The sequence below is a fragment of the Megascapheus bottae genome, chromosome 6 (genome assembly GCF_031878675.1).
Source record: "Megascapheus bottae isolate mThoBot1 chromosome 6, mThoBot2.hap1, whole genome shotgun sequence".
Lineage (NCBI taxonomy): Eukaryota > Metazoa > Chordata > Mammalia > Rodentia > Geomyidae > Megascapheus > Megascapheus bottae.
The window spans coordinates 83,879,334-83,890,501 of record NC_143514.1 but is presented as its reverse complement, the minus strand read 5'-3'; the positions used below and the strand labels follow the sequence as shown (position 1 = coordinate 83,890,501).

General features: G+C 44.6%; 1 protein-coding gene across 1 annotated transcript in view; it reads right to left on the bottom strand.

Moving 5' to 3' along the window:
* The window catches only part of Gnb1 (G protein subunit beta 1), a 28,600-nt gene extending 23,963 nt beyond the window's left edge, over positions 1 to 4,637 (bottom strand). Inside the window, exons 1-2 of the mRNA XM_090336003.1 lie at positions 4,518 to 4,637; positions 289 to 327 (exon numbers count right to left, since the gene is read on the bottom strand). Coding sequence (XP_090192129.1) covers positions 289 to 327; positions 4,518 to 4,574 — 96 coding nt within the window. The 5' untranslated portion in view covers positions 4,575 to 4,637. The remainder of the gene's footprint in view (positions 1 to 288; positions 328 to 4,517) is intronic.
* Positions 4,638 to 11,168: the final 6,531 nt, after the last annotated feature.

The following is an 11,168-nucleotide window of genomic DNA, read 5'->3' as shown; positions in this document are numbered from 1 at the left end:
GAAGAACTGTCAAGCTGTCAAAACCGGTGGAAAAATGTCAACTACTTTAAGACAAAAATGGTATCTTAAGACTACTTCTTCTATCTCAGGAAGTAATCCTAAAGACTAGATAAATTCTTGTCATCTGAAAAGCCCATTAGTCTATATACCTATCATCAAAATGACTCCAGAATAAAAGTCCTGGCAGTGGTTTTACACTTCACTGCACAAGAGAGGCGGAACAAACCCATTCCAGACTGTACTAGGCTCTGCCCAAGCAAATAACTTCATGTTTTAGTTGGTCCTTACCTGCGAGAGAGTTGCATCTGCACAGGCTTTTCGAGCATCCTAAAGAAATAATGACAAAAGAATTAGTTAATCCCGGGACCCCATTCACCAAAGCATCAGAGGGCCTCCACAACTGTCAGGAGTAAAAGCAGAATGTAGCTCTTATACACTTAACTGATGCTATTATTATTATTATTATTTTGTGGGTCATAGGGCTTGATCTCAGCCTGGGCACTGTCCCTGAGTTCTTCAGCTCAAGGCTACCACCCTACCCTTGAGACAAGCCCCACTTCCTATTTTCTAGAGGTTAATTGGAGACAAGAGTTTCAAGTCTTTTTGTGGCCCTTGTGTGGTCCAGCTGACTTTGAATCTTGATGCTCAGAGTAGCTAGGAATACAGACATGAGCTACGGCACCTGGCTTGATGATAATTTTTTTTAAAGTAGAAATAAAATAATCGTGTGTGTGTGTGTGTGTGTGTGTATACTTTCTTTTTTGCCAGTCCTGGGGCTGGGCAAGCACTCTACCACTAGGCCAAACTCCCAGCTCACAATAATTATATTTTTAAAAAAAGCACAACATGGAGCTGGGCACAGCGGTTCACACCTATAATCTAACTACTCAGGAGAGTGAGATCTGAGGATCAAGGTTCAAAGCTAGCCACAAAAGGACCTAAGACTCTTATCTCCAATTAGCCTCTAGAAAATGGGAAGTGGGGGTTGGCTCAAGGGTAGGGCTGTAGCCTTGAGCTGAAGAGCTCAGGGACAGCTCCCCAGGGCCCAGAGTTCAAGCCCTATGACCCACCAAAAAAAGGCAGAGCATGTGGGAAAGAGGGCACCTACTACGTGACAAATTTAACTGTAACCTCTCTGGACATTATCCCGACTATTAAAAAAGAAAAAAAGCAGAGTATATACAATGATGGAGTGCTTTTTTCAAGACTTCCTTTGTTGGGGCTAGGAGTTTGGCCTAGTGGTAGAGTGCTTGCCTAGCATGCACAAAGACCTAGATTCAATTTCCCAGTACCACATACATAGAAAAAAAGCTGGAAGTGGTGTTGTGGCTCAAGTGGTAGAGGTCTTGTCTTGAAAAAGCTTAAGGAAAGTGCTCAGGTCCTGAGTTAAAAAACAAACAAACAAAAAAACCCAGGCTCATGCCTGTAATCCTAGCTACTCAGGAAGCTGAGAGCTGAGGATCAAAGTTCAAAGCCACCCTGGGCACAAAAGGACCTGAGACTCTTATCCCCAATTAACTTCTAGAAAAAACAGGAAGTGGGGCTTGGCTCAAGTACAAGATGATAGCCTGGAACTGAAGAGCTCAGGGACAGTGTCCAGGCCCAGTGTTCAAGTTCAAGTCCCATGAGACACACAAAAAAGGCAAACATTATAAAGAAAAATAGCTTTTTTTTTTTTTTTTTTGGGCCAGTCCTAGGGCTTGAACTCAGGGCCTGAGCTCTGTCCTCAGGCTTTCTCAAGGCTAGAGCTCTACAACTTGAGCATCACTTCTGGCTTTTTCTGTGTATGTGCTACGGAGGAATCAAAATCAGGTCTTCATGCTTGCTAGGCAAGCACTACACCAGTAGGCCAAACTCCCGGCCTACATTTTTCTTCCTTTTTTTTTTTTGCCAGTCCTGGGCTTGAGCTCAGGGCCTGAGCCCTGTCCTTCTCAAGGCTAGAGCTCTACCACTTGAGCCTCAGCACCACTTCCGGCTTTTTGCTATGTATGTGGTACCAAGGAATCGGACCCGGGTCTTCGTGCATGCTAGGCAAGCACTTTAACCACTAGGCCAAACTCCCGGCCCCAAAAGTGAATAGCTTTAAAAGTTTCAAAATTTGAAAGCAGGAATAATTTGAGGGGGATTATAACAACTTCCACTAGGAAAATGTTTCCATTCTGCGGCTTTCTGATCATCTGCTTCTGAAGTGGCAGCCAGCAGTGGAGAATACCCTCCAAGTCTGAGAGTTCGCGGATCAGCTTGCGTGGCAGGGCCTCAGGGAAAGCAGGCTTCCGTGTGAAGGAGTGGAAACACACAAGTACACTGACATCACCATTACTGAACGCATCAATCAATCTCCAGACCCCAAATTCATCTTTGGGTTGGAAAAAAATAATAGCAATTTTTATTTTGTTGTTTTCCTTGTTTGTGCGTGCTGGTTCTGGGGCTTGAACTCAGGGCATGGGCACTGTTCCTGAGCCTTTTTTGCTCAAGGCAGTGCTCCAGCAGCATTTGAGCCACAACTCCGCCAGTTTCTTTTAGGTGGTTAACTGGAAATAAGAATCTCTGGACTTTCCTGCCTTGGCTAGTTTTGAACCATACTTTATATATATATGAATAATCTCGACCCCCCCCTTTCACACACACACACACACACACACACACACACACACACACACACACACACACACACAGGACTGGAGACATGAATCACAAGTAGAACACATGCCTATATTCCCCCAGCACCATACCCACACCCACACTATGTATTAACTGAAATGATATTTAAGATGTAAGACAAATGGAATTTTTCAAAACAACCTCTACTTATTTGTTACTGAAAACATGGACAAGCCAGGCCCTGGTGGCTCACACCTGTCGCCCTAGCTACTCAGGAAGCTGATGTCTGAGGATCAAAGCCAGCCCAAGCAGGAAAGTCTTTATCTGTAACCACTAGAAAACTGGAAGAAGCTGGGTGCGGTGGCTCACGTCTGTAATCCTAGCTATTCAGGAGCCTGTGATCTGAGGATAGCAGTTCAAAGCCAGCCTGGGGAGGAGAGTTCATGGGACTCTTATCTCCAATTAACCACCAGAAAACTGGGAGTGGCACTATGGTCCAAGGTAGAAGAGCTCTCGCCTTAAGTGCAAAAGCACAGAGAGTAAGCAGGTCCTGAGCCTAGCCCATCACCACCAGCACCACTAACACCAAAGCTGGAAGTGGACGTGGCTCAATGTGGTACAGTGTTAGTGTTGAGCAGAAAAGCTCAAAGGCAGTTCCCAGGCCCTGAGTTCAAGCTCCAAGGTTGACAAATTAAAAGGAAAGAAGAAAACATGTACAAATTATCCTGTGAGACCAGAAATAGGGTTATCAAACTGGGCCCAGGGGGTCTACTACACATGGTGATGGGTGAAAATGCAGGAGGAAATTAAATTTTATTTTAAAAAATTGAGTGAGTTTCACTTTGGTCATACCTCCTCTTTATCTGTTGTGAACTAATTTGAGTTCACAACTTGTGAGGAACTAAAACAGATTATCTTGAGCTAGCAATGTGGCTTAGTGGCAAAGTGCTTGTCTAGCATGAATGAAGCCCTGGGTTCCGTTCCTCAGTACTACAAAAACAAAAAAGGTCAGAAGTAGCACTGTGAGTGCTAGCCTTGACAGTGCCCAGGCCCTGGGTTCAAGCTCTAGGACTTCCCATACCCTTATCCTCCATCCCCTCTGCCCCCCCCCCAAAAATAAATGCTTGTCATCTTAGTTACTCAGGAGGCTGAAAGATTGCAGTTCAAAACCAGCCCCGGCAAGAAAGATTGTGAGACTCATCTCCAATAAACTACTTAGAAAAACCCTGATGTGGTGTTAGAGGTCAAGTGGTAGAGCACTGATCTTAAGTAAAAGCAGCCATAGGAGAGCACTGAGGCCCTGGTTCAAGCCCAGGACAGGGGTGGGGGCTGAGCCCTTACTTCAGGAGCAATGCTCCTTGGGAATGGGTGCAGCCCTCCCTATGGTATAGTAACCAAAACAGGGTCCAAACCAGTTCCCAAGTCGAGGATAAAAACTCCAGATCCAGGTACCAGAGGCTCATGCCCACCATCCTAGTTACTCAGAAGGCTGAGATACAAGGATAGTAGTTCAAGCCAGACTGGGAAGGAAAAGACTCTTATCTCCAAGAAACCACCAAAAAGCCAGAAGTAGCACTGGGGCTTCAATGGTAGAGTGGCTAGCCTTGAGCAGCACACCTCAGGGGCAGCACCAAGGCCCGGGGTTCAAGTCCCAGGACAAGCATGCATGTGCATGTGAGCACGCGGTCACACAGTCACACATACACACAGACAGACAGACACACACACACACACACACACGTCCCAAATGACCTTTATGAATTCTAGGAAAACATTTCATGTGCATTACAAGAAGAGACAAAACAACACTGAGAAAGCATGTCTTAGGCTAAGATCTGGATAACAGCATATACTACTCAAGTGTACCTCACATCCACTCATTCCCCAGCTAAAACAGAAAGACGAATGCTACATACTCTAATCTGGTTCTTGAGTTGCTCGGCCTCCTGCCGCAGCTGATCCAGCTCACTCATCTTCAGGTCTCAGTTCTAGACGCCCCTTAGAATCAACAAGCTGAAAGAGAAACAGCAAAACATTGACAGGAAATGATGGAGTAGATTATGAAGTAGAGGAGGAAAGAAATTCAAAAAGCATAAGGCCAGGTTCAGATCAAGTACAACCGAGAGTTCAAGCCCCAACATGTGCCAAAAACAACAAAAAAGGGTGAGGGGGAGAGGAGAGTAACGTATTTGCGTAACAAAATGTAAAACAATATGGTAATGATAAGAAATATTTTTAATAAAAAGATCTGGGGCCGGCGCAGTGGCTCACACCCGTCATCCTAGCTACTCAGGAGGCTGAGATCTGAGAATCAAGGTTCAAAGCCAGCCCAGGCACAAAAGGACCTGAGACTCTTGTCTCCAATTAACCTCTAGAAAATGGGAAGTGGGGCTTGGCTCAAGGGTAGAGCTGAAGAGCTCAGGGACAGTACCCAGGAGTTTAAGCCCCATTGCCCACAAAAAAGATCTGGGGCTGGGTGTGGTCTAGTAGTAGAGTACTTGCTCAGGTGCACGAAGCCCTGGCCCCATTACTCCTTTCCAAACAGGCCCTGGGATCCCAGGAGGCTCAGAAATAACACCCTGATCCTTCTATGTACAGGCCAAGGCAGCCTAGGATAAACCTTACACACACACCCACCCCCAATTACTTTAGACAGTGTGCCCCAGATCAATCAAACAAAGCAACTCTGTTAACAGATGGCTTCTTCCAAAGACAGAGGTGGCATCTTTGACTAACATCTTGTTATGTCAGCTATAAGTATGACCAAAGTATCACAAAACAAACGCAAACCTCATTTATTGAGGCATTTAATTCTAAATGCAAGCCATTTAGGAGAATAAGTATACCACCAAAAACAGTTTTTTTAGAGGGTGGGCAGCCTTGGGCCTTGAACTCAGGGCCTGGGCACTGTCCCTGGGCTTTCTCAAAGCTACAGCTCTACCACTTGAGCCACATTTCTGACTTTTTTATATGTATGTGGTACTGAGGAATCGAACCCAGGTCTTCGTGCATGCTAGGTAAGCACTCTAGATCACCAAAAATTTTGTGGGTAGGTAATGATGGCTCATGCTTGCAACCTGGCTACTCAGGAGGCTGAGATCTAGGATCAAGGTTTAAAACCAGCCTGGGTACAAAAGGACCTGAGACTCTCATCTCCAATAACTTCTAGAAAACAGGAAGTAGGGTTTGCCTCCAGGGTAGGTGGTAAGCCTTGAGCTGAAGAACTCAGTACAGTGCCCAGTCGAGTTCAAGCCCATGACCCGACCCACCAAAAAAAAAAAAAAAACAATCTAAAGACAGCTTAGGCAGAAAAATTCTCAGAGACAGTGCTCAGGGCCCTCCGTTCAAGTCCCACGCCTGACAAAAACAACAATGAAAAGAAACGCATCAAATTTCATGAAGTCAGGCACTAATGGGAGGTCACACTTGTATGCTAGCTGAGAGCCTGAAAGTAGAAGGGCTGTGACTTGAGACAAGCCAGGGGAGAATCTTTTTTTTGGTGGGTCACAGGGCTGGAACTCTATGCTCTAGGATAACACCCCACCCCTTGAGGCTTTCTCACAGGTGTTTTTGTTGGTGGTGGTAATGGTGGTTGTAGAGGGCTCAGGGCTAGCGTTCTATAACTTGAGCAACAGTGCAACTTCCCATTTCTTTTTTGACACGGTCGTCCCTTTCCTTGCTCCCTCCCCGCTTTTTCCTGCCATCCCCAGCCACATGTTGTAAAGTTCACTTTCTACCTGGTGTCTAGTAAGTCCATGTTGCATGTTCACCTTTTGTCCCTCTATTTCTGGGCTGGGTGTTTGGCCTAGTGATGGAGTGCTTGCCTAGCATGCACACAATTCCTCGGTACCACATACATAGAAAAAAGCCGGAAGTGGTACTGAGCTCAACTGGTAGAGCTCTAGCCTTGAGAAAGCCCAAGGACAATGCTCAGGACCTGAGCTAAAGCCCAGGACTGGCAAAAAAAAAAAAAAAGAAAGAAAGAAAGAAATGTACTTTACCTGACTTGTGAAACTGTAACCCCTCTGCACATCACCTCTACATAATAACAAAAACCCGTTTTTAAAGCCACAGAATTTCCCACTTCCCTTTTGAGGAAACAGGTGAAACAGATAAATCCCATATTAAAACAGCAGTCTTGGGGCTGGGAGTTTGGCCTTAGTGGTAGAGTGTTGCCTAGCATGCACAAAGACCCAGGTTCGATTCCTCAGTACCACTTACATGGAAAAAAGTGGGAAGTGGTGCTGAGGCTGAAGTGATAGAGATCTGGCCTTGAGAAAGTCCAAGGAAGTGCTCAGACCCTGAGCTCAAGCCCAGGACTGGCAAAAAATAAAATAAAACAGTAGTCTTTTCTGCATGTGAAGAAAAGATTGCTAGCCATCATTTACATCTATAAAACAACACAAAAGAAGGGAACCGCTTCTACTCTTTATACATAGTTATGGTTTACTTACCACCTAGCCTAAAAATTAACGGTTCTCTGGGCCCTGGAGTCAAAAGCATTACATTCTATACTTTTTAAGGTTTACAAAAATAACTATTACAGGCTGGGAGTTTGGCCTAGTGGTTAAAGTGCTTGCCTAGCATGCATGAAGGCCCGGGTTCAATTCCTCGGTACCACATACATAGAAAAAAAGCCGGAAGTGGTGCTGAGGCTCAAGTGGTAGAGCTCTAGCCTTGAGAAAGTCCAAAGACAGAGCTCAGGCCCTGAGCTCAAGCCCAGGACTGGCAAAAAAAATAAATAAATAAAAAATAAAAAATAACTATTACAACTTTTTAGAGTTGCTGAATATACCATATAATATCACTAAGAACAGTAACAAAATAATGTAATAATTTAAGGGAATGCTTTTGCTATATTAAAAACTGCATTTCAAAAATAATACAAATTTTAATGTAGTAAGTTTAGTTGCTTAAGAAAAACATATAAAGAGTAATCAATCTATTACTATCACTTTTACTATAATTATTAGCGTTTATTTATTTATTTCTCCCCCCCCCCAGCCCTCGGGCTTAAAATAAGGGCCTGAGCACTGTCCTTGAGCTTTCTCAAAGCTCGAGCTCTACCACTTGAACCACAGTGCCATTTCTGGCTTTTCCTGTGTATGTGGTACTAAGGAATCGAAGGAATCAAAGGTACCGAGGAATCAAGAGTTGTGCATGCTGGCCGGGAGTTTGGCCTAGTGGTAGAGTGCTTGCCTAGCATGCACGAAGACCTGGGTTTGATTCCTCGGTACCACATACATAAAAAAAGCCGGAAGAGGTGCTGAGGCTCAAGTGGTAGAGCTCTAGCCTTGAGAAAGTCCAAGGACAATGCTCAGGCCCTGAGCCCAAGCCCAGGACTGGCAAAAAAAAGAGTTGTGCATGCTATGCAAGCACTCTACCATGAGGCCATGCCTCCGGCCCTAGCCCTAGTTTTCAATCCAATGTCTAAATACTAGCAATGCTGCTTATGCTACTATAAAAGTAAGAAATGGCAGCATGTTGAAGAAATTTTACTTACGCTTTTGCCTTCCCCTGTCCTCGGTCTCCCAGCCCTCAGGGAAACTCCAATATCAGGTCTGCCTGCTGGACTCTGCTCATCCAGTGCACATCCCAGGTAAGCCTTGGCTGTGCTGAGGTCGCATTTCCCAGCTAATCCACTAAGACAGGGCCTGCTGAGGTCTCATGTCTATGACCCACATTTGCCATTAGCAACTATATGGAACTTGGAGGGTGCAAATGCTTTTGGCAGAAATTTAAAGAGTTCAAAAGCATTAAGCAGAGGTAGAGTGCTTATCTAACCTGTAAGAGGCCTTAGACGACGCTGAGCATGCAGTGGGGGGCACACATTAAAGCACTAGATAACGAACAGCACTGGTGTGAGTCAGGTGGTAGAACAGTTCTTTCTCAGAACAGTTCCAGATGCAGAGGATGTGCTGCAGGTGATACCCTGCCATTTGAAAACAAACAGAGCAATGCCAGGTCATCCATCAAGGCCCAATGTGAGACTGAATACTGACAAAGCCCTCAGAGCTGGCAGAGTCACAAATAATGACAATCAAGCTACAGGTTTGCTAATGACAAAGGTGCATACATAAATAAGTAATTTTTAGGTTCTCCATCTTCCAAGTAGTTAGGATTCTAGAGGTGGGCTACCACTGAAATGTAAATATGACTACCACTAAACAACTTTTTGTTCAGGTCAGACTACAAAATAGAACTGTGTTTGCTGGGTCGGGAGTTTGGCCTAGTGGTAGAGTGCTTGCCTAGCATACAACAAAGACCCGGGTTACATTCCTCAGTGCCACATACATAGAAAAAAGCAGAAGTGGTGCTGAGGCTCAAGTGGTAGAGCTCTGGCCTTGAGAAAGTCCAAGGACAGTGCTCAGCCCCTGAGCTCAAGCCCAGGACTGGCACCAAAACAACAACAACAACAACAACTGTGTTTGCTATGTTACAGGGCTCAAACAAAAATTCATGTTGCACAAGGGGGAAGTTAACGGGACATTTACACTGAATAAGTCACAGTGTAAAACCCCCTGGTACAACTAGTGCATACAATTTTTTTTGGGTCAGTCCCGGGACTTGAACTCAGGGCCTAGGCACTGTCCTTGGGCTCTCTCATGGCTAGCCCTCTTCCACTTCAGCCACTTGAGCCACAGTACCACTTTCGGCTTTTTCTGTGTAGGTGGTACTGAGGAATTGAACCCAGGGCTTCATGCATAGGAGGCAAGCACTCTACCACTAGGTGACACTCCTAGCCTAATTTCTTCAAAAATGAGACAAAGGATGTCAAAGTGTCTCACAGCTTTCCAGTGATTCAACTATGAAGTTCTACCCTCCCCCTCAACAGAGCAAGCTCAGTGGCTGACATTCGAATGAAACAACAACTTGTCCTTATTGGGATGCTAGTTACCATGGTAGCCATTTACAAAACCACATCTTAAGATTCTGACAGCAATTTCACACCTGTGAAGCTTTATTCCGAAAAGTTTTCAATGAAACAGGAGGCTCTGCAGCCCATGGACCCCACAGAACACTCCAGGACACACAGGGAGAGGGAGGGTTTCAACAAAAATCTCAGAGGAGGGTTAGCGGTAGAGTGCTTGCCTAGCATGCACGAAGACCCGGTTCGATTCCTCGGTGCCACATACATACATAGAAAAAAAGCCAGAAGTGGTGCTGTGTCTCAAGTGGTAGAGCTCTAGCCTTGAGAAAGTACAAGGACAGTGCTCAGGCCCAGAGTTCAAGCCCCACCATGATCTCATGCCACCCGCCCCCCCAACTAAATCATTTCAAAACAACTAAGAATGAGTAAATGAGGGCAATATATAAAACAAGATCAGCCATGATTTTAGTTTTTTGATAGAGTTCTTTATAGTATTAAGCATTGCATCTGTTTCCATTTTCCATTAAAAATCTCTTTTCAAGCTAGATATAACATTACATATTCGTAAGAATCCTGTCTTAGAAAGCTGAATCGGGAGTATCACAAATTTAACAGTTTAAGGCTAATTAAAACAAATGACAATTACAAAATGTTAAAAAGTTTCAAAAATAAAATAATCTGGGCCAGGAGTTTGGCCTAGTGGTAGAGTGCTTGTAGAGCATGCACGAAGACCCGGCTTGATTCCTTGGTACCACATACATAGAAAAAAGCCAGAAGTGGGCAGTGGCTCAAATGGAAGAGTTCTAGCCTTGAGAAAAATCCAAGGACAGTGCTCAGGCCCTGAGCTTAAGCTCAGGACTGGCAAAAAATAAATAAAAATTATCTGCGCATTAGATCTCAAAAAGCCTGAGACCTAAGATCACCCAAAGACTACTACCATCAGCCAGGTAATATACCAACTAAAGGTCATAGCCTCAAGTGCTAGAACATCAGTTGTAAAAGAAGAGGCTGAGCGAGAGCTTGCGGCTCCGAGTTTAGCAGTAGCACAAATACATTAAATTAATAATATTAATTAATTATTTTAATTAACTCTGGGCATGGGTGCTGTCCCTGAGCAATCAGATCAAGCCCATCGCCCTACCCCTTGACCCACAGCCCCACTTCAGGTTTTCTGTGATTACCTGGAGATAAGAGTCTCAGGAGACTTTGGTGCCTGGGCTGGCTTTGAACCTCAATCCTCAGATCGCAGCATCCTAAGTAGCTAGGATTACAGGTATGAGCCACCATCCTGGCTTAAGTCATTTTTTTTTTAAATGCCAGGGACTTTGGATCTTGATTCAAAACCCAACTATACCAATTTTTAAAAGAAAATCAGGGGGCTGGGAGTTTGACCTAGTGGGTAGAGTGCTCACCTAGAACGCACAAAGACCCGGTTTGATTCCTCAGTACCATATACCTAGAAAAGGCTGAAGTGGTGTTGTGGCTCAAGTAGTAGAGCTCTAGCCTTGAGAAAGCCCAAGGACAGTGCCCAGGCTCAGAGTTCAAGCCAGGATTGGCAAATAATCATAATCATAATAAATATAAATAAAATTAGCAAGATGACAGGAAGTTCTGGACTGCAGTTCCTTTTATTATTTTTTTCCCAAGTCTTTCCTTTTTGGGGGGAGTAGTACTGTCTGTCTTTCCCTCTTTCCTT